The 24,823-nt window shown below is 41.8% G+C and overlaps 1 protein-coding gene across 1 annotated transcript in view; it reads left to right on the top strand.

Moving 5' to 3' along the window:
- Positions 1-24,823, top strand: part of pcdh15b (protocadherin-related 15b) — a 568,726-nt gene that overhangs the window by 278,093 nt on the left and 265,810 nt on the right. The window contains exon 19 of the mRNA XM_069899399.1: positions 10,356-10,580. Within this exon, the coding sequence (XP_069755500.1) occupies positions 10,356-10,580 (225 nt within the window). The remainder of the gene's footprint in view (positions 1-10,355; positions 10,581-24,823) is intronic.

The following is a 24,823-nucleotide window of genomic DNA, read 5'->3' as shown; positions in this document are numbered from 1 at the left end:
ATGGGGACGCCAATACTCCTGAGTGTAAAGCCCTGCAAAAGGTAGCAGACACATCCCTGGTTATCACAGGCACAAAACTCCCCACCATCAAGAACTTCAACTGAGAACACTGCCCTTGGAGAACAGCTGCAATCATTAAGGATCCACACTACCCAGCAAACCTTCTGTTCTCGCTACTACCATCAGGAATGAGGTCTAGGTGCCACAAGACTCACACCACCAGGTTCAAGAACAGCTGCTCCCCCTCCACCATCAGACTCCTCAACAACAAACTCAATCAGGGACTCATTTAAGGACTCTTACTTATGCACTTCATTTATTATTTTCAATCTGTATTTCACAGTCAGCTTGTTTACATTTCTTTATCTGTTTACATGTGTACATTGAGAACAGTTTTTTTTTGCACTGCCAGTAAGTGGTAATTCTGCCACGCCCACAGGAAAAAGAATCTCGGTGTTTTATGTGATGTCTTTATGTACTCTGACAACAAATTTGAAATCTGAAAATCCTGCAACCACGGATCTGTGCCCAAGATGGCGGTGCCTGTGTTCGGCAGCTTACAGGAGGTGATGCAGAATCCAGGGGGGAGCAGACAAGTGCAGGACATCATAAATGTGAGAACACCAACCCTCCCACCCCCGCCCCCACTGAGAAGGAAAAGCAGAGAAAACAAGCCTACAGGACAGTGACCATGGCAGCGGACCAATGAGGGGCTCAGCGGATGAAGGACCCTACAGAATGGTGACCACAGCAGCAGACCAGTGAAGGGCTCAGTGGTTGAGGGACACCCATGGATTGCAGGCCACTTGCGGTTGGGGGACCTGCATTGGCTGAGGGCTGCTGGAGACTGGCTCATTGGGAACCAGATATTGGAGCCAGGATTCAAGAGGGTCCTGAGGGCAAGAGCTCCTGAAGGGCATCCAGCGCTGAAGACTTCCTGATTGTGGTGGAGAATCCACAGATACTCAGTGACTGAAGGGGATCTTTTGCTTCTCTTTCTCTCTTAGTGTAATGGGCACCTGGCAACACTAATGGCAGCTATTTGGCTTGTGGCAAGCAGAAGGCAATTTTGTGCGATATTACATGTTCTAGACTATTACCTGACAATCAAGGAATTGATCTGGAAATGCAAGATGATAGATGATAGGAGGCATAAATGGTATCGACAGCCAGCTCCTTTGTCCCAGGGTGAGAGCAGCAAACACCAGAGACATCTCTACAGGGTGAGGGGAGGAAAGGTCAGGGAATTTTTTTTTTACACAGAGTGTAGTGGGTGCTTGGAATGCATTGCCAGGGTTGTGGGGGAAGCTGGTACATTTAAAAGACTCAGGCAGGCGCATGAATGCAAGAAATAAACAGAGGGTTACGGGTGAAAAGAAGGGAAGGTTTCTTGAGAATGTTTGTACAGGTCAGCAGCATAACATCATGGGCCGAAGTGCCTGTACTCTGCTCTAATGTTCACTATTTAAAATGGAAGAAATATGCCAGATGTAAGGGGATATAGGTAGCTATAGAAAACAGATGATTCCTACTTAGAGAGAAATTGGCTTGCTGACAGTTGTCAGGAATGGAATCCTTAAGTGCATATAGACATTTAAGAAGCAATAATTGTATAAATACTATGATTTGTTTCCAGACCACTTGTAACAAATGGTTCCCTGATGTGCCCTGTTCTGACACAGAGCATTTATGTTTACGCAGCTGCACCTTGAGATTTCAATGCTGATCATCAGCTTTTAAGTGCATCCAATGGAAGTAGACTGTTGGCTAATATAATTTCTCTTTTGGCATTTAAGCATTTTATGCTGATTGTTCGTGTGTGTGATAATGTTTTCGGAATATTGTGGAGCATGTCTGGGGGGAAAAGGTGAGGATTTTCGTGATATTTGTGGGACTGTGCTACTGCTTCTTTAGTGTAGTTGAAACATAGATATAAAGAGGTGTGGTGAAATGTGCTTATCTGAATGGCACAATTATCGTAGCAGTTTGCACAACACTTTTACAGCACCCCTGGTTCAAGTCAGCATTGTCCGTAACGAGTTTGTGTGTTCTCCCTGTGACCTGCCTGGGTTTTCTCATTGCACTTCAATTTCCTCCCACCCTCCAAAATGTATGGGGTTGGTAGGTTAATTCATTGTCATTGTAGCTGTCCTTTGTAGTTCAAGGATGATGGTCTTCATTCCATTGATCTATTTATGGACACTTAAGTGGCTTCCAAGTCCAATCTTGGAAAGTGGGCCACAGAGCCAAGACACCTGTGCGTGTGTGTGTTTAACGTATACTTGATGTTGCACCCAAGAAGCACACGATACTTCACAAATCAACCGATTAGTTCCAATGGCATGAAAACCATGATGATTGGAGCTGATGGATTTGTTGCAGCCTCCGTGCATCCTCACAGCCGTTGTTTGAGGGAATCTCGTCCGCCTGTTCCACCACAGAGGTCTTGGTTGGATTGTTCTTTGTCAGGGACCCCACCCTCGCCACAGGTGACCCTACCAGGAGCACAGCTCCAGACGACATCACTCTCACGATCTTTGGACCACACAAGCTGATCCACCGCAACAGGGTAACAATCCAAGGAGAAGGTAGGTTAATTAGGTGTAATTGGTCAGCACAGGTTCCATGGGTTGGAAAAGCGTTGAAATGTAACAAAATAAACTTAAAGACTGCATTTCCAGATCAATTCCTTTATTGTCAGGAAATGTTCACTTATTGCAAATAAGGTCTTGAAGAGCATGAGATGTGATTTGGATTTTGTAATATCAAAGATGTTAACAGATACTTTCAACATGGTTAATTGCAAAATCCAGAACTATTGTTGGTGATATTGCAATGCCCAGTGGATGCACTGTTGAACTCCTAAATGGAACTTTCTGTAAAACTGCAACCTTGTTCATGAAATTTCTCTTTGAGAAAAAGAGGAAATATATTAAGTCTTGTTGCATGATGAGGAACTAAATCTTCCAATGTTATGGTTGACCAATCACCTTGCACCAAATTAACAATCTAAGCATTGATTAAATGCCATGTTTCCCCACTATATGATGAAAGTCTAGAATTGTGTTCATGCTGTGAACTTCATAATATGTATGTTATCATCTTAATTTTGTTTTCCATGAAATTCTAAAATGTGAATTTTAAAGCTATCCTGTCCTTTCCTGTTATGGTGTTTTCAACCCTTTTCTGTGTATCTGCATGCTCTCCGGTTAGCTGATATTACTGTTGCTGGATGCCAGGGATATTCAATCAAAGTCAGAATTAAATTAGCATTGGGAAAGATGAAAGATTGAATCCACATTTTGGCAAATGCTCGAATCCTGCAAGAAAATCAATGGTTTGCAGTAAGCCTCTGGCAGCGAAATATGGGCCCAAATGCTGAGATTTGTTAACTTGCCAACATGCACAGGCAATGAATGCTGAAAGGATAGATGGATGTGTCTGTGGCTAAAAACAACACTCGGATGGTGAGTTGTATTATGGGTGTAAAGATCGGGAGTGACTCATGGCAGCAGTGGGTCATTCTGAATGGGGATGGTGAACAACCAATTTGTTGTGTTGAAAGTACGTACCAACAAGAGATGTAAAAATTGGGATTTGGTTCTCCAAGATGAACTTGGGAATTTGGAGGCAAATTAAAATATAGGATCCCTAAGATAGCAATCTCAGATTTACTACCAGAAGCACTTGCTAGTCACAGCAGGAACATGGATGGAGCAAGAGATGGGATGAAAATATGGTTTGAGCAGTGGTGCAGGATGAAGAATTTCAGATTTGTGAGACATTCGAATGGTTTCTGAGGAATGTAGGACCATTATAAACTGGACAGTCTACACCTGCGCAGGACCAGGATCAATGTCCTCTGGGTATTGTTTAGAGTACTCTTGGTAGGATTTAAACGAGCATGGAATTGGACATCCATGCCGAAAGACCAAAGCAAAAGTTAGAAAAGAGAAAAGTAAAAGTGTACTCCAGAAAATTCAAATGGAGAAGATCACTGGATTCTCAAAGGACAGTGAGCTCAAGAGCACTTTATATGAATGCCCATAGTGTTTGAAACAACGTGAATGAACTTGGGGCACAAATCAATATAGAGGGTTATGATTTAGTGGCCATTAGTGGAGATGATTGGAAATGAATTACACAAGGATAAGAGGTAATTCAGAAAGACAAGCAGGAATGCAAGGGAGGTGGGTAGTTCTCTTAATAAGGATGAGACCAGGATGATAAGGAGACACTACACAAGATTAAGGAGCAAAATATTAAATCAATCTGGGTAGAGATTGGGAATGGTAAAGAGAAAAATAATCACGGGTAGGAATAGTCTATCAGCCACCAAATAATAGCCTGACGTGACATACAACCCTGAGATTATTTTTCCTGTGGTTGAGGCAGAACTATCACTTATTGGCAATGCAAAAAAAATGTATTCAACATACACATGTAAACAAATAAATAAATGTAAATATGCTGACTGTGCAATGCAGAGAAAAAAAACATTAATAAAGTGCAAGAGTCCTTAGATGAGTCCCTGATTGAGTTTGTTGTTGAGTCTGATGGTGGAGGGGAAGCAACTGTTCCTGAACCTAGCAGTGCCAGTCTTATGGCTCCTATACCCTATACAAGTTACAGTAGATGCACCTGCTGTAATTTACCAAAATTTTATGGACGCTTGGCAGAATTGGAAAGTAGCAAATGTCATGCCACTGTTTAGAAAAGGATGCGAGCAAAACCAGGTAACAGTAGACCAGTTCGCTTCATGTTTGTAGTCAGGGAAATGCTTGAAGTTATCATTAAGGAAAAAAACACCAAAACATCTGGATAGAAATTGTTCCATCGGACAGGGATTCAGGGAGAGCAGGTCATGACTGTCAAACTTACTGCAGTTCTCTGAGGATATAACACGAATGGTGGATAAATGGGACAGTATACTTGGATTTCGAGAAGCCTTTCCATAAGATGCAGCATAAAGACCCTGCATAAGATAAGGATGCATGGAGTTGAAGGGTAATATATTAATATGGATATAGGACTGGTTAAGCAGTAGAAGAAAAAGAGTTAGTTAGTTTCTCTGATTGGCAATCAGTGTGAGTTGAGTGGAGTGCCAAGTCCTTAACAGTTCACTGTCTGCATTTATGATATGGGAGATGGGACTGTGTATAATGTATCTAAGGTTATTGATTCTATTGTATGAAGTGGAAAAGCAAATTGTGCAGACCATGGGGATAGATAAGTTAAGTGATAGGCAAGGATCTGGCAGATGAAGTATAATGTTGTTAAACGTGAGATCATCTTTGGAAGATCAAATTATAGAGGCTTTGATAGCTCAGCGGTTAGATCACTGGCCTTGTAAACCAGGGGTCGCCAGTTCATTCTTTGCTGGGCCTCATTTTTATGAGGGGCATTTAACAAAGTGGTAACTCTCTGTCTTCGTTGTGGTAGACAAAGTTAAAGAATTTCATGCATGTTACATTCTAAATGTAGTATACGTACAATAATGGAACCTTTACCTTTTTTAAATGGTGAAAGATTGCAGCATGCTGTTGTGCAGAGGGACTTGGGAGCACTTGCACATGAATCACAAAAGGTTGGTTTGTAGGTGCAAGAGATGATCAAGAGTCGAGAACATTACAGTGCAGTGCAGGCCCTTCAGCCAGCAATATTGTGCTGACAATGTAAACCTATTCCACAACAATCTAATTTTTCTCTACCTCACACCCTTACTCCTCTATATTTTCATTCATCCATGCACATATCCATGAGGCTTTAAATTGTCCCTCTTGCACCAGCCTACATCACTAATCTCTGCAATGCATTCCAAGCACCCACCACTCACTGAGGAAAAATCTACTTCTGACCTGTCCCCTAAACTTACCACCACACACCTTAAACAGATGACCTCTGGTATTTGCTAATAGTGCTCCATGGAAAAAGGTGCTGGCTGCCCACCCTTTATTGGCTCATCATAATCTTATATACTTCTATTAATTCACCTATTGACCTTTATCACTCCAAATAAAAAAATCCCTTGCTCAATCAACCTTGCTTCTTATGACATGATCTCTAATCCAGGCAACATCTTGTTAAATCACCTCTGTAGCCTCTCCAAAGCATCTAAACCTTTGCATATTGAGGCAACCAGAACTGAACACAATAATGTTTTCCAAGTGTGATCTAACCAGAGTTTTAGAGAGCTGCTACAAGAAGGCAATTGGAATGTTGTTCAATGCTAATGGAATTAAATTTAAGAGCAGGAAGGTCATATTAAAACTGTACAAGGTATTGGTGAGGCTGCACCTGGACTACTGCATTAAGTTCTGGACTTGTCACTTCAGAAAGGATATAATAACCTTGGAGGTGGTCCAGAGGAAGTTCACAAGGTTAATTCCAGAGATGAAGGGATCAGTCTACAGCAGTGGTTCTCAATCTTTCTCTTTCCACTCGCATACCACTTTAAGTATTCACTGTGCCATCGGTGCTCTGTGGTTAGTAAGGGATTGCTTAAGGTGGTTTGTGAGTGGGAAGGGAAGGTTGAGAATCACTGCTCTAGACCCAATTGTTATTGAAATATTTTGCTTGCGAAAATTTGTCATTGGCTCATTTCCTTTAGAGTTATGAAACCGTGCACATAACAAGTCAATTAGGTACGATTAAAAGAGTGTTTTTCAAACTTTATCTTTCCATCACATACCACCTTTACCAATCCCTTACCAATCAGAGAGCAACTATGGCATAGGGATTACTTAAAGTGGTATGGGAGTGGAAAGAAAAAGGTTGAGAACCACTGGCCTAAAGGAAAAATTAATGGTTAAATGGTGGAGCAGACCTGATGGGCCAGACTGGGGCAATTTTACACAAATTAGTGCCTATGGTACCAAAATAAAGGGTGACAAGGAGTTCTCACGAGAGCTGGCCTTGGTGGCTGCCATGTTGTATTTGGTATTGCATAATAGAGAGTGAACGTTAGGACGAGGAAGGAGGATGAGAACAGAGCAGAGGAAACACAGATGTGTGTTTCCTGTATATCCGGGGCAGCAGCTGCGCTGAGCAGGTGGGGCGAGGGGGAGCTCCCTTCAAGTGGCGCTCCCCCCTTTCAAGTGGTGCTCCAGGCATGTGCCATGCCTGCCATACTCTAGATACACCTCTGCGGCCAGGTGGCCATCTCTTGCTCCTATTTTTAATGCAAGGATTGGGGAGGTGGCTGGAGGGAATAAATGCAAGGGCATTCAACTTCAGCACCACATTTCAGAATGGATCTCACACTGGCAAAAAGGTGATGTCCTTGCACTATCTTTTATAGCCATACTTTTCTTTATTCCCTGCACTCTTTTTGTACTTTCTCTGTCCCTCCACTATGTAATTGTTGCCTCATTTACCCTATACTGTTTCTACTGTAGGCATATTTGTTATCATTGCATGAGTTGGAATGACTAGATAGAATGCAAAATTGAGATTCTTTCTGTACTTCAGTACACATGACGAGACATTTACCAGGAGTGAAAATTATTTCAAAGCAAGAATTCATTGGTTTAACATTTATTCTTATGACTAAACTTGTCATCAATGTGAGAATTATGGCTGCATTCATCCAAATTTAAAGTAAAAAGCTGGAACACACTGTGTTTTTATGTTACACTCAATCTCCTGAAACTATATGTAATATTGTCACGGGTTCGATGCCAGATACAGATTGCAATGCACCTTTCAGTCCCAATTGAGGACTTAGAAACTGCGTTCTCATCTTGTGTACCACCCAGCCAGCACTCTGGGCATCATTTTCTGTAATCCATTATCAAGACAGAATAATCATCTCTACATTAGCAGCATTTTTTTTTTGTTCTGTGAGGTCTCCCTGGCAAAATGTTCAGCTTTTATCATACATCTTGTAATTTTGACACTCAAGAGTGGGAAGGAGATGGAAAATGACAACGTAGCCAAGCTTTTACACATTTTTTTGTTGTTGCTTTCTGTCTACAATGTCATCAAGCTTGATGACATGAAATGTCAAATATGGTCCATTGCCTCAATTACGGCTTAATTGTTTTTAATGTTAGTCCAATATTACACGATTTTGACAGGGAAATAACTGCTGCAGATGAAAGTGGCCATTTGTAATATACATTATTACTGAACTGGAAATTCTGGAATAATAAGGCAGTTTCATTGCTGTTGACACCTTGGCTAACAACCAAGTAAAAGTACTGATCTCTGCAATAATCCTTGGATCAAAAGAAGTTTCTACATTAATTTATCCTTGCTTGAAAGTGTTTGACTGATTCCTTTTGATGCCTTTCAAATTGATCATATTTGATGCACCTCTATCATGTATTTCAAGGTCATACTTAATTTTAGTACCTTGCTAACAGTAATACAGTGGAATTTATCTCAAATTTACATGTTTAAATTAAAATGTTTATATGATAAGTTTTCATTTAAAAGATAGTGAATTATTTTTTTTTTTACTTGAATGACAGAAACAATTTCAAATCAATGGTCATTGACCTGAAGCATTGGGTTGGATTGTTCAGAAAATTGCCATCAGTTCCATGTGGATCTGCCAGCATTTATCTGGATTAGTGCCAGCAAGTTCTGGATTCACAAATGTTCCCCAAGGGCACCATATTATTCTTCAAGTAAAGTCCAGCAGTGGAGCATGAAGTTGTGGCAATTCTCCAAAACTCACACTGGCAAGTCTGCCTACTGAACATGTCAGATGATGTACCTGGTACTGGAACAATGGCTTCTTTATTTGAATGGAGAAGATCTGCTGTGAGGGAATAAGCAAAATTATTAGAAGCTGCATTGTACAAACTAAATAAATTCCAGTATTTTTAAAGGTTTTAGTTTTGATTTATTTCTTTCGAAGACATCATGTCAGAATCATGAAGCAAGGAACTAGGGGCTTTGGCTCACCAAGTCCATGATACCAACAGCCATCCATCTCGATTAATTAATCCAAATTTTTTTTAATTCTCCTCGTGTCCCCATGAACACTCTCCAGATATTTTTTGGCTATTTCTGATATCATAATCCTGACAATCATGTAAAGGAGGGCCTGCTGTCAAATGTTTCTTCAGATACTTCTTTGGGAAAATTTGTCCCGTTCACCTCACCTCCATATGGTGTTATGAGTTGCCCAGACCTCGGCTTGTCAAGCAGTGTCTAGCCACTCAGGGTGGTGCTGACATCTAATACCCACCTTGGATGAGGAGCACTGGAAAGATGTTTGAACTTTTTCCAGCTGACAGCCATGGATGGTTCACAGCAAGCAGGAAATTCTGGATGTCACTTTCCTCAAATGCCTGACCTCCTTGTAGATTTTCAAAATTTCCTTGCACTGGAGAAATGGTGATGATTAATTTCAACTTGATTTGTTCCTTTTCTCAGTGCTCACTGCAATAAATACTTGAATGTAAAAGTAAAAAGGTAAAAGTTCCATTCTTGTCACGTAATACTACATTTAGAATGTGACATACATGAAATTCTTTAACATTGTCTACTATAAGGAAGACAGAAAGTCGTCACTTTATCAAGCGCCCCTCACAGAAATGAGGCTCCAGCAAGGAACAAACTTGCAACCCCTCGTTTTCAAGACCAGAAATTGGGATTTTCTTGAGTTCCATCTCAATAGATGTCACTCAAGAAATAGAAATGGCCACTAATTAATTATATCCTTTAATTTGAAATTCAATTATTTGAAAGAAATAATGCCCAGCCTTCTCCCCATAACCTTTGATGTCCTGGCTAATCCAGACCATAAGACATGGGTGCAGAAATAGGCCTCAGTTGCACCTCCGCTATTGCTACTCATGATGTTATGATTCGATTTTAAACCCTGGTGAGAGCTCCAAAATTGGAGCTAAGAAATCATTGAGGTAAATGCATGGATTAAAAACAATATCTGGTTTGTAACGATTGCCTGAATGTATTACTTCCCTGCAAAGTTCAAATTTTTGTAAACCTTGTTTCCACAGAAGCTGCCTGAACTGCTAAGTTTCCACAGCAGTTTTTTTTAAATTTTGTATAAAGTAACCACATGAAAATTATTCTTAATTCCCATTTTGATTGGCATCTGTTTAGAATTTGTTCAAAATGTCCTTCCAATTGTTTCTCTTCAAAATTTAAATGTTCCCATAGATTTTAATCCCAATTAACTTCAATGGTATTTCTATTGAGTGTTTATTGTAATATTTAAATGAGCAATGTTTCCTTTCTGCCTTGGGACTATAATGCTTCATAGATAAGTAAATCAATTCTACTTATAAAAAAATGTTCTCTCATAAAATCTTTGATAATAAAGCTGCAGAACCGATCAACAGATCCAGACTGATTGTTATCATTTTCTTTTACTTCAGGCAACAGATGCTGACCTTGGTCCAAATACAACATATCGCATCAGAACTGCGGATGTCAAAAAGCTATTTTCTGTCAGTCCACGGACAGGGGAACTGTCAATTTTAGAGTCCATGGATTATGAAGCTCTTGATACTCCAGATGCAAGCTACACTTTTGTTGTCGAGGCTGTGGATGGCGGGGGAGGGATGCCCCCAGGTTTAGCTACTGTGATTGTCCAAATAAAGGTAAGCAATGAATATTCCAAGCATTCATTGTAAAATTTGCCCATTAAGATGTACAAATATTTTAATATCTAAGTTGTGGCTTAACTAAAATAAAATCAACATTAATGTTTGATACATTGAAGTTCAGTTTCACTGCACACATACTTTCATCCTCAGCCAGCTCGTGTGGAATTCTGTTTTGCATTTAGCATTCATTATCTCAGACTCATCAACCACCAATTAATTCCATGCTCCAGTAGCTCTTTGCATGGAAGTATTTTTTTATGACATCAGTAAAATCAGTGCTAGGTTTTCAAAGTACTCATCAATTTTCATATATTAGAGACCATTTCAAACATTACTGTTGCCATGTAGCAATGGTAGAGCTCTCATCTCTAAGGTGTGTATAATATATTGGAGACACAGGAAACTCATTATCCTCTGCCCTTACAAAGGAAGTCAGAATCCCGCACCACCATTTTGAAAGACAGAAAAGGCCTAGATCCTCCTCCTAATTATTCCAACATCAACATAACTAACATTTTTAAAATCCCTGACTTCCTCGTGTCAAGGACGATTTTCAAGATTCAAGATTCCTTTCATTGCCATTTAATAATCTAAAAAAAATGTAATGTACAGGAAACTCATTAACTTTTGCCTGCCGTAAGGTAAGTAAAGAGTTGCCATGAGCATTGCCTAGTGCCCCTAACAATAAGAGAAGGAGAAGCAAAAGAGAGTCCTGTATCACACTACCAGTAACCACAAAGACTAGGCAGAGGGAACAATAGGCTTTAATAAACAGAAGAACCTTGCTGGCTCGGATCCAGGTATAGGAATGGCAGGAAGGGAGAGGTGGTCGATCTTTATGCCTAAGACCAGGGGGGGAGGAGTCATAGGGTATGAGTCAACAGTGGACGGGCCAGCTCCATATATACAGTGACCAACAATAACTATGGAGGAAACATATCATTACAAGTCCTTTCAGACACACTGAGTGTGTGGGGATTCTCCTCCAGCACCCCCCCCTCCCCATCCCCACAGCGTCTGCAGCCTCACAGATTCCTGTTCAACATCTTGACAATCTGAGCTCCAGATCCAAACCTCCGAAATGCTCGAGGCCCTTCCACAGCCCTTCTTTCCCTCAGCACTATCTTGAATCCTGCTTCCCGTGAGCCAGAATCCAGGAGCCCACAGACTTCTTTTTTCTTTGGCTTGGCTTCGCGGACGAAGATTTATGGAACGGTAATGTCCACGTCAGCTGCGGGCTCGTTTGTGGCTGACAAGTCCGATGCGGGACAGGCAGACACGGTTGCACCGGTTGCAAGGAAAAATTGGTTGGTTGGGGTTGGGTATTGGGTTTTTCCTCCTTTGTCTTTTGACAGTGAGATGGGCTCTGTGGTCTTCTTCAAAGGAAGTTGCTGCCCGCTGAACTGTGAGGCGCCAAGATACACGGTTTGAGGCGATATCAGCCCACTGGCGATGGTCAATGTGGCAGGCACCAAGAGCTTTCTTTAGGCAGTCCTTGTACCTCTTCTTTGGTGCACCTCTGTCTCGGTGGCCAGTGGAGAGCTCGCCATATAACACGATCTTGGGAAGGCGATGGTCCTCCATTCTGGAGACGTGACCTACCCAGCGCAGTTTGATCTTCAGCAGAGTGGATTCGATGCTGTCGGCCTCTGCCATCTCGAGGACTTCGATGTTGGAGATGAAGTCATTCCAATGAATGTTGAGGATGGAGCAGAGACAACGCTGGTGGAAGCGTTCTAGGAGCCGTAGGTGATGCCGGTAAAGGACCCATGATTCGGAGCTGAACAGGAGTGTGAGGTTTTTCAGTTTTTGTTTTTCCAGACTCTTTTGTGTAGTCTTCCAAAGGCACTATTTGCCTTGGCGAGTCTGTTGTCTATCTCGTTGTTGATCCTTGCATTCAATGAAATGGTGCAGCTGAGATAGGTAAATTGGTTGACCGTTTTGAGTTTTGTGTGCCCGATGGAGATGTGGGGGGGCTGGTAGTCATGGTGGGGAGCTGGCTAATGGAGGACCTCAGTTTTCTTCAGGCTGACTTCCAGGCAAACATTTTGGCAGTTTCCACAGAACAGGACGTCAAGCGCTGAAGAGCTGGCTCTGAATGGGCAACTAAAGCGGCATCGTCTGCAAAGAGTAGTTCACGGACAAGTTGCTCTTGTGTCTTGGTGTGAGCTTGCAGGCGCCTCAGATTGAAGAGACTGCCATCCGTGTGGTACCGGATGTAAACAGCGTCTTCATTGTTGAGGTCTTTCATAGCTTGTTTCAGCATCATGCTGAAGAAGATTGAAAAGAGGGTTGGTGCGAGAACGCAGCCTTGCTTCACGGCATTGTTAATGGAGAAGGGTTCCAAGAGCTCATTGCTGTATCTGTCGGGTCATTTCCCGGGCTTCACCTTCTCATGGTGGGTATTCTCCCATTTCTGGTGCCCCGCTCCGTGGAGTCTGCAACCCCTCGTGGTCCACTGCACAGATGCCACCATCTTGGTCAGAGACATTCGTGGTTACAGGATGTTAAAAGAAAACACTATTGGCTCCCCTAACATGCTGTTTAAAGCCTGTACATAGCTGTTGGTGTCATGGCCGGGCAGTAGGACCCTGCGGAGCGGTGCTGTGTTTCTGCTCTCCTGTCTCCTGGGTCTGCTGAGCAGCAACGCAGCTATTCCAACAGCTGCTGTTAAATGTCCACAGGCTTACGGATTTTAGGGCTGTGATTCTTCATCAGTTGTCTCATTGTTCCTTGTGTAATCATCATTGAGCACTACTAGGAGTAGTAGGTTTTTAGAGTGTATTCCAGGATTCTAACCCAACTAACGACAAAGGTAAGTACCCTATTTACCTTTTATCTTGGGCCTCTCACCCCAATGGCAATTGTAATCAGACCAGGTCCACAGGCACTTGAATTTGCTCCAAATTGTATCTTGGAAGCCCTGCTCTCAATCCCCACTCTTGACTTATGCTTCCTTACCTGATCATCCAACCCCACCTCCAAATCTGGGCTTTCTTTCTTTCACCTCCCCGTCCTAGCCTGATCAAGCCTGTGACCCTTAACCCTCTCCCTAACCTTGGACTCGACTGAAGTTTGCAAGGGCACCCTATAATTTAGTATCCTGCACCTTGTGAAGGGTGGGCCAGAAATTCAAATCTGTGATGTGGTCATCTCTGCATTTCTGTAAGGAGCTGGAGTGGGCTATCTGGCCCCGTAACCCTACTCTTGCTGACCTTCAATCTCAATTCCATTTTCCTCTCCATTTCCATAGCTCTCATTTAATCAACATCCGGAAATCTCTTGGCCTTTCCTTTAACAACTCAAGACTGCAAGAACCTGCAGAGCTGTGAATGTAACTCAGAGCATCACATAAAAGATCCACAACCCCCCCCCCCTCCCTGATTCCACTCACTCAATGAACATTTCCCATTGTGTCAGAACAGAGGCCAATGTCTTTAAAAACTCATCCGTCCCTGGCCACTTTCTTCTTCCTCCCATCAAGAAGAAGTTTTCTTGAGTGGGAGATCACTCACCACAAATTCAAGAACAATTTATTTCCTGCCATTATCAGGCTCCTAAAAGAACTTCACACAAGTCAAACAAAGTTGCCTTGGCTCTGTTCTAACTGCCACCTTTCAATAACTCAAAACTTTTATACTCTGTGCTGTTTTTATTTACTGCTGTACTCTGTATGGGCTGGTGAACTGGACTGCTCACAGAACAAACTTTCTCACTGTACTTCAATGCACTTGACAATAAACCAACTGAACTGAATTAAATCAGTGGCTTAGCTTCGAAGGGGGGGGGGGGGAAATTTCAGAGATTCCTCACAAACTATGTAAAGGAATTACTCTTCTTATTTGTCCTAATCCCATTATTCTGACACTTCTATATTGTCAAACAGAGGAAATATAATCTGGATTAATTTTGCAAGTCTCAATTAAATCATAGAACATTACAGCACAGTAGGGGCCCTTTGACCCATAATGTTGTGCTCACCTTTTTAAACCTACTCCACAATAAGTCCAGCCTTTCCTAACTTCAGCCAATAACCCTCTATTTTTCTTACATCTATGTGCCTGTCTAAAGGTCTTTTAAATGTCCCTATTGTACCGGCCTCAACTACCACCCCTGGCAATGCATTCCAGGCACCCACCACCCCTTGTGTAAAAAAAAAACCCCACATAATTATGACATCTCCCCTAAACATACCTCCACACCTTAAACAGATGGCCTCTACTAATGGCCAATGCAATCCTGGGAAAAAGGTGGGGGCCTATCCAACCAATCTATGATCCTCATAATTTTATGCATCTCTATTAAGTCGCTTCTCATTCTCCGTTGCTCATAAAAGAAAAGTCGGCGCGGTTAATGTGGCGGTGAGCATAACAGTTGCAGTGACCCATGTTTGAATTCACCGCTGTCTGAAATAAATTGTACGTTTTCTCCGCATCTGCATGGGTTTTCTGCAAGTGTTTCAGTCTCCTCCCATGTTCCAGAGACATGCAGGGTTAGAGGGTTAATTTGTACATATGAATGTATTTGGGCAGTGTGGGCTCTTTGGCCAAAAGGGCCTGTTACCATGCTATATTTCTAAATTCAAAAAAATCCTAGTTTGGTCAACCTTTCTTCATAACGACACATTGTCCAATTCAGGCAGCATCTTTGTTAATCTCCTCTGCACCCTCTTTAAAGCTTCCATATCCTTCCTCTATGTGATGTGAAATCACTTGTGTGCTATGTCTATAAATGTGTTTGCACATTTTTACACTGAATAATGCTCTTTCGTCAAGTTGTACTTGTACAATTGGATGATGGTAATAAATTTGATCTAATAAGATGACAGGAACAAAAACAATTCTCCAAATGCGATCTAACCATAGTTTTACAGAGCTGCAACATTATCTCATGGCTGTTGAACTCAATCCCCTGATTAATGAAGGCCAGCACATCATACACCTTCTTAACCACCCTGTAAATTTATCAGCTTCCTTGAGGGATCTATGGATTTAGACCTGAAGATACCTCTTTTCCACACTGCTAAAAACCATGCCATTAACCACATACGCTGCCTTTGTGTTCCACCTTCCAAAGCCAATCACTTTACATTTTTTCAGATTGAACTGCATCTGCTACTTCTGTACCCAACTCTGCATCCTGTTGTAACCCACGGCAACCTTCTACACTATCCACAATGCCTCCATCTTTGTGTTGTCTGCTACAATCACTTCTCATTCTTCCAAAGCTTTGAGAAGACGAGTCAAGTCTGTTCAAAAAAAAAACAAAGAGAAAATTCTGAAAGCACTCAGCAGATCAGGCAACATCTGTGGAAAGTGAAACTACATTAAAATTTCTGACGGAAGACCCCTTTATCTGGAAACTCTACTTAATTTCTATTTTGTGAATCTGCCATGTCTGAAACAAGTCTGGTGAACTATTTTCTTTTTTCCTGTGAGGAGAACAAAACTGTCCTCAATTCTCTAGCTGAATGATTGCACTTCCTTCATTACATCAACGATTGTTCCGCCAAAATGTTTCCTTGTCTGTGAGGAACTTTCAGGTCCTCCGAAACTGTGGAAAAACTCATGATCCTTTTGTACATGAAAACCTATCTCCTTTAATGTTAAAAATTCAGTCTCTTGGTGGGGGGGGGGGGGTGGTGTGGAGGTAAAGGCCATTATCAGTGTGATGGACTGTAGCTCCCATTTCCATTGTATAACTCCATGACCCACGTATGTATGTCAAAGATCAGCACTCAGCTATTGCTGGCAACATCCCAACTCTACATTTTGTGGCTTAGCTTAACCCAACTTTACATTTTCTGGCTTAGGTTAACTATAAATATTGCATTAAAAAAATATATGATTTTACCAAAAACAACTAAATAGGAAGTACAGGCAAATGTTAATATTAGCTTGCTTGGATGAGTAAATCACCTTATATCTCAGCAGTCATTTTCTTATAAATCAATGTTAATGCTTTACATGAGCATATTCTAACTTAAATGTATATTTTGAAGTGCTTTATAGATTTTTTTTCCCAAAGCAGCTTATTTATATGATTATTAATACACTTATTTGTGAACAGTTTCTGTGCAAATAAACAGAAGTCGTACTGATTCATCTGTACCACTGGTAAAGCCGCTATTAAGTTTATTACAGTTGCTGGGGAACGGCTAATGAGCTGAGGCAATCAGTGGAAGCTTTTTTAATGTGAGACTTTATGACTCAGTGGCAAGAGACTTGATAATGAACTAGAGCAGAGAAAAAAACAGAAGAAGTAGGCATGGGTGGGGAGATGATTTTAATCTGGGAAGCCAAATGGTCAGTCATATTGCATAGCAGCACTTGATTTAATAAGAGGTTACCATGCTTTGTCCCCAAAAGCAGATCATCTTGACCTTCTGGCTAGTAAATTGGAATGCAGTCATAGTGGCCATCAGGGAAGTCTGATATCCCTCCACATCCCAACTGCTCAGGTTGTCTCCTTTATAATGAGAAGTTGTCTATTCAAACTAATCTTGCATTATGAAGACTTTTCAGCTCCAATCTTCTTTGCAGTCTTGGTCCATAGAACCACCATTGTCAAGTCATAGAGTTATACAGTTATAATGTACAGAAACAGGCCCCTTGGCCCACAAAGTCTGTGCTCATCACAGGGTACCTATCTATCTGTACTGTTCCTATTTTCCACCACTTGGTTTGTAGCTTTCTGTCGCTTGGTGATTCAGTTGCCCATCTTGATGCTTAGTAAATATGTTAAGAATTGTTTGCTTCTGGGTGAAGGCAGCAGGGAATGCTGTATGACTTGCTCAGTTTTTCCAACACATTTGTGTATTGAACCACCTTCTGGGTGATTTTATTCAGGAGGATACTATATTTAATATCTTCCTGAATTATGACCCCACCCGCAACCCCCCGTGGCAGGCTGTGCCGAAGGAAAACACAGGCACAATACTCTTTGGGGCAACACAGCTTTATTTAATTGGCTGCTAGCTGTGTTTACCGTGATCCTGGTGGGGGGAGAGGGGGGGGAGAGAGAGAGAGAGAAAGAGAGAGAGAGAGAGAGCACACGGTCGGGGCCTCGGCTTTATACCATGGGGTCTCTGGGCCCACCTGGTGGTTGGATGTCATTAGGCCAGGTGACGTGTCTCTAGGCCCCCCCCCCCCCCCCCCCGGTGGTCAGATATCATTAGGCTGGGAGCTGTGTCTCTAGGCCACCTGTTGGCCGAGTGATGTGCTGCAGCGTATCATCACACACCCCCCCCCACCCCCACCCCCAACTCCTTGTAATTGTTAAACAAAGAGTCATATCTTCTTCAGGCTCCTCCTGTTCAAGTAAACCAAACTCAACTGGAAGTAAGAAATATCTCTGTATTTCCACTTTGAAAACGGTGGCAGAGAGTCCAGACAGAGCCAAGTTTACGGCCCTACATATGGCTCAGCTGCACGTTAGAGGACTGAGTACCCACAAGAAAGTTAATTTTGAGGGAAATAGACCAGTTGTATCAATGACGATATGCTACAATTCTGGGACTTGGTAAATTGGTAAAGGATGTTATAGAAGGTTTGCAGGGAATTCTAGTAGAGGGCAAACAGCAGGAATCTTGGTTTATGATGGTAACCCATAACATCACAATATGACCAACATATGTTGTATAAACATGTACCATGACATCTCTGCTCTTATCTTCAGTGCCCCAGTTAATGAAGCCAAGTATCAACTGCTGGTTAAAGCAACAAAATCTGTGATTGTAGTTCACTACTTAAAAGTGCTGGAGAAACCAACAGGTCATGCAGTATTCTTGATGTAGCAAAGATATTTAACCAACGTTTTGTGCCTGAGCTCTTCCTCAAGGAATGAGTATGAAGCAAACAGGCCACAGGTCTTAGGTGGATATTGGAGGGAGGGTAGAGAGAAAAAAGCTGGTAGGTGATGGGGGAGGGGAGAGCTCTCTGAATGGAGAGGGAAGGGGGGAACTGGAGGAAAGGAAGCAGGGATAGGGAAAGAGAGAGAAAGACACACACAAGCAGGGGAGAGACCGAATGGAAAGGTCTGTCCTGTGTGTCATTTTATCTGCCTGTGCTGCCACCCCCCATTCCTTCATACTCCATAAGGTTCGACCTATCATTATGTAGGTTCCATAACTCACAAGGTGCAACACCATATATTTATCAGGATTTTTCATCTGCCATTTCTCTGCCCATCTGACTAATTCATTAGTATTGATCTGTATCAAAGACTGTCAACAACACCACTTTTCATCTCATTTATGAACTTATTCCTCTAAATTGTTTTCCATATCATTAATGTCACAAATAGTACCACCGTTACAACAATAAACTTAAAAATAAAACAAATAGTGCAGGAAGAGTAAAGCAGTATCTTTGGTTCATCAATTATTCAGGAATCTGATGACAGCGGGGAAGAAGCAGTCCTTGTGCTCATCTTTAGGCTCCTGTACCTTTTCTCTGATGACAGCAGAGTGAAGAGGGCATGGCCAGATTGGTGGGGGTCTTTGGGGATGGAGGCCACTTTTTTTGTGTAGATGTCCTCGATGGAGTGAAGTCTGGTGCCTGTGATGTCCCAGGCCAAGTTAACAACCCTCTGGAGTTTATTCTTGTGCTGAGAATTGGCACCTCCATACCAGCCAGAATGCTCTTCACAGTACACCTGTAGAAATTTTCAAGAGGCTTTGGTGATATTTCAGATCTCCTCAAGCACCTCGCAAAGTATAGTTGCTGGTGAGCCTTCTTTGTGATTGCATCAACGTGGAGGCTCCAGGTCAGATCCTCGGAGATGTTGACACCTAGGAATTTGAGGTTCTTGACCCTCTCCACTACTGAACTCTCAATGAGGACTGGGTCGTGTTCCTGGCTAGCTCCTGAAGTCCATAATCATCTCCTTGGTTTAGCTAATGTGGAGCGCAAGATTGTTGATGTTTATCACTAATTACCCCTTTTTACCAAACCAATTTTTGATCCAATTAGCCAACCTGCCCAGAATCCCAAGAGCTTTAACCTTTTGGACTATTCTCCACCAGTCTCCCAAATGCTCATTCATATGTACAGGGTGTTCATGAGCCAGGCATTCATAACCCAGAGAGGACCTGTAACTTGTTCTCAGCTCCCTCTGTGGATTCATAGAGGGAGGGTAGGTGGATGGAATTGATGGGAATCTGTTGAGAATAAAACTGGAAAGGTGTTGGATTAAAAATGGGGGTGTGATGGTTCGCATGGACTCTTTGTTCAAAAGCTGTCTCCATGCTGTATCACTGAATCCACAGAGCTAGCTGCGAAATCTAGAACAAGTTACAGGTCATCTCTGGGTAACGAATGCCTGGCTCACTTAGGGGGCAGCCTGTATCTGGAAAGAGCTTCATGCAGAAACTAGAAACCTGGGGTACAATTACTGCATTCAAAAGAAAGGTTTAGAAGCATATCAGAATTTGTTGTTGTGAACAAGTCATGAAATTTGGTGTTTTGTAGCATCATCATAATGGAACCATTTATATTATAACTACCTTACAACATTACTATGGAAAAAAAATAGTGATCGAAAAGTAAGGCAGTGTCTGCTTTATTGATCATTCAGGAATCTGATGACAGCAGGGAAGAAGCTGTCCTTGTGCCATTGATCGCTTGTCTTTAAGCTTCTGTAGCTTTTTCCCAAAGGTAGCAGTGCGAAGAGGGTGTGTCCTGGGTGGTGGGGGTCTTTGAGGATAGAGGCTACTTTTTGAAGAACCTGCCTCATGTAGATGTCCTCGATGGAGTGAGGTCCAGTCTCCATGATGTCACAGATCGAGTTAACAATGCTCTGGAGTTTATTCTTGTCCTGAGATTTGGTGCCTCCATACCAGGCAGTGATGCAACCAGCCAGAATGCTCTACTCTCTACACCTGTAGAAGTTTACAAGTCTTCAGTGACAGACCAAGTCTCCTCAGAGACCTCACACAGTATAGCCGCTGGTGAGCTTTACTTGTGATTTCATCAACGTGGAGGCTCCAGGACAGATCCTTGGAGATGTTGACACCCAGGAGGTTCTTGACCCTCTCCACTACTGAGCCCTCGATGAGGACTGGGTCATGTCCCCTGACTTCCTCCTGAAGTCCACAATCATCTCCTTAGTTTTGCTGACATTAAGCGCAAGGTTGTTGTCAATACACCATTCAACGAGCTAATCTATCTCCCCCCTGTACACTTCTTCATTGCCATTTGTGACCCTGCCAACTAAATACAGGCAAATGGGATGAACCCAGAATGCCAAATTTCTTTAGTTTTCTTTCCCGAAGAGCACAGTTTGATGTGAAATAAAGATAATCACTTCGTACAGATAGCTCATATTTTGTGAGAAAATGTACTATAAAATGGCATGCTACATCTCGTGTCAACACAGAATGAGAATGAATGATTGAGGCTGAGAGTGCATGGTCATAAACAGAAGGAGATGTGAAACAACAGTAACAAATAATAAGTATAAACTACATTAAACTACAACACGTGTAGATCAAAATGCAGTGGAGTGCCGTCTCTTCTCTAAATTATTGCATGGCAGGTTACCTCACATAAAGTTGCACATATATCTCAAATTATTGCATTAGTTTGTCCTAGCTCTCCAAAAAGTATGAAATTAAACCATTAGCATGGCTGGACTTGAGAGGATGACTTACAGAACTTTTGATGCATATTGCTTGACCAATATACAAGTATGGGCTGAATCAATAAGCTTCAAGATGATTCAAGTAGTTTGATAAAAGACTCCAGGAATATAAAATATCCTTAGGGCTATAAATGTTGAATGGAAGGTATCCTTAGGGCTATAAATGTTGAATGGAAGGTATCGTTAGGGCTATAAATGTTGAATGGAAGGTATCCTTAGGGCTATAAATGTTGAATGGAAGGTTGTAAGAATATTCATGTCATGTAGAGGTAGTGGGCTCTGGCTAATGGATTAAGAAAGAGATCCTGAATGATTCTTGATCACCTATTCAGGGGCAGCACAGTGGCATATAATTGGGAAAAATGCTGCCCTACCACTTCAGTAACTTGAACCTAATTGTAAGTCCCATTCCTCAACTTATTGTCCTGTAATGTATTCTTTCTCACAGAACCATCAACTTCTCACTGATTCTCTTGCCACCAATATATACTGAGGATGGGAGGGAGGTTGAGGGTCAGAAAACAGACAACTCAAGTAAATCCCACTCGTCACAGGGAAGTCATGCCAACTCCTTACCCGAGCCCAGAACTGAATCCAGGTCATTTGGGAGTGTGAGGTCCTGTGTTGCCCTAACTAAAGAAAAATAAAACGTGTCAGGTTTTGTGTGCAGCTATTGAGTATAAAGACCACTGTAATTCAACGATCACCTTCACCTCGGATACTTATGCATCTTATTAACAATATAACTATTTACAGCTCAGAAACAGGCCAGTTTGGCCCTATTAGTACTTGCGGATCATTTTCTCCCACCTAGTTCCACTGACCTGCATTTGGTTCCACACCTCTCCCGTCCATATATCTCCAAAAATTATGAAATTAAACCATTAGCATGGCTGGACTTGAGAGCATGACTTACAGAACTTTTGATGCATATTGCTTGACCAATATACAAGTATGGGCTGAATCAATAAGCTTCAAGATGATTCAAGTAGTTTGATAAAAGACTTCAGGAATATAAAATATTAATATCTTCTACCACCTCTGCCGGAAGTTCATTCCATAACCCCACCACCCTCTCTCTGCGTGCAGAAATTCCCCCTCATGTCTCCCATAAACTTTTCCCCTTTTACTCTCAATCCATACCCTCATATCTGAATCTCCCCCTCTCTCAGTGGAAAAAGCCTGTCCACATTGACTCTATCTTTCCCCCTTATAATTTGAGGAATGGGACTTATCAAATCACCCCTCAATCTTCTACGCTCCAGGGAATAACCTTTCCCTTTAACTCAAACCCTGAAACTCCGGCAACATTCTCGTAAAATCTCCTCTACACTCTCTCTATAATGTTTATATCCTTCCTGTAATTTGGCGACAAAAACTGTACACAATATTCCAAATTTGGCCTCACCAATGCCTTATACAATTTCAACATAACAGCCCAAATCCTATATTCGATACTCTGATTTATTAGAGCCAACCTATTTAATGCCTTCTTTACCACCTTATCCACGTAATTCAACTTTCAGAGAATTATGTACCATGACTCCTAAATCCCTTTGTTCCACTGCACTCCTCAATTGTCTACCATTATGTCAAGTTCTTGTGAGAATTCATGCAGCACATTGAGGCTGTGGTGAAGTTGCAGAGGGCAACAAGAATGGTAAATTTCTTTGTGATCTTGGAGCCACTATTTTAATTGGAAAGCAGCCAGATAAAAGGGAACTCTTAATGAGATTTTTGAGACAAAGATATTAGAAAAGTGGATAACACCCATACAAACTGAAGTGACTGGGTTATGTCAGGAAGCAACACAGAATGCCTGAAAATGAAATGAATTCGACCATCTCCTGCTCTTCAAAAGGAAACATGTCAAGTTTCCAAGTAAAGGAAACACTTTCAGTTGTCGAGCAGAAATTAGTTGTGTCTGATTGATTTATGGAGAACATGACTGTTGAGTCCCATAGTTGGCTGTAAAACTTATCTCCTTGATGTTAACCTTACAAATTGGGCATTACTGGGCAGACATTTACTTCACATCTTCCCTCTGTCCATGGCTTACCAATCTTTAGCACCTCTTCAATTCAAGCCGTAACTAACATCTCATTTTACATCTTCAGGGCAATTATAATTACACTGTGAGGTAAAAATAATTTTAAGCAAGGACCAGCAAGGGGAGAGAAAAGAATGGATTGGTATTTAGTATGAGACTATCAACAAAACAAAGGAGTTGGTGGTCGAATTCAGGAAAGCCCGGGGGAACCACTCTACCCCGACCATCCATGGCTCCACCGTCGATGTCGTCAAGAGCGCCAATTTCCTTGGCGTGCGCCCAGTGAAGGATCTCTCCTGGTCCCCCCAACACCAGATCCATTGCCAAGAAGGCCCAACAGCACCTTTACTTCCTGTGGAGGTTGAGCAAGGTTCAGCTTCCACCCTCCTTACATTCTACAGGGGAGAGCTTCCTACGTAACTGCATCACCACCTGGTTCAGGAACTGTACCATCTCAGAACGCAAGTCCTTGCAGCAGTTAGTAAAGACTGCTGAGGGGATTATTGGGGTCTCTCTTCTTACCATGATGGATGTTTATAACAGCCATTGTTTGTGGAAAGCCATAAACATCGTGAAGGACTTCACACACCCCTCCCGCAATCTATTCTCCCTCCTGCCATCCAGATGTTGAACCATTTATACCTAGTTATCCTCATCTGATAACATAGACAGAATTAAATGACCTGGTCAGGGACTTGGGTTTGTCAAAGCAAAAGCAGAACTACTTGATTTAAGACTGCAGGCATGGGGTTTGCTATGACCAGGAATTTAATCCATGGAAAAGCAGCATGATTGCTGGCCAACTATTGTTGCACACTAACACGAGAGGTACGATTACAAATGAAAATCAGCGGCAAAACATTTTTAGGTCAGTTGAACTAACGCAATGTTTCATCATCACTGTGCAATGAAATATGCTAAATTCAATAAAAGTTAATTAAATGATTCTCCCGCTTCCTATGTGAATAAGCAAATTATCCTTGTTCAGCTGGAAGTTGACTATCATAATCCCCAATTTCTTTTCAGGAAACAAACCTTTTGAAAAAAATAATGTTCTCCAGTGTTATTAGTTTCCCTGATATCCATCTTGTTTGATTGAGATTACATGACAAACATAAGCGTTCGGGGTATTATTATTAGAGGTGCTAAACATGCTCGTTTTAAATATTGATTGACTGACAACAATAGAATTGTTAGCAACTTCTAATCCAAGCCATGCGTGAAATTATAACCATCTCTACCATGCTGTAATCAGTCTGAACCTCAACAATATCGCTAATCAGTTGCTAACCTTAACCTATCCAACCTTCAGGCTCATTGTGCTCTGCTGAATAATAATGTTCCATCCTTGTCTTCAGTGAGGTGTGACTGCAGAAAATGGAGGTCAAGGCTGAATAGAATCATTGATTTGAGAGCTTTACACAACCTCCAATATAGAGAGAGCCCTGTTTAATTTTCAGTGATTAACTTCAAAATAGGTCATTTTTTTCGAGGTGAGTATTTTCATTGTAAGTGGTCAGTGGTGTGAAAGGTAAAACGTTGTTAG

The sequence above is a fragment of the Narcine bancroftii genome, chromosome 10 (genome assembly GCF_036971445.1).
Source record: "Narcine bancroftii isolate sNarBan1 chromosome 10, sNarBan1.hap1, whole genome shotgun sequence".
NCBI lineage: Eukaryota > Metazoa > Chordata > Chondrichthyes > Torpediniformes > Narcinidae > Narcine > Narcine bancroftii.
The sequence above is the reverse complement of the archived record's forward strand: the minus strand, read 5'-3'. Positions and strand labels throughout refer to the sequence as shown.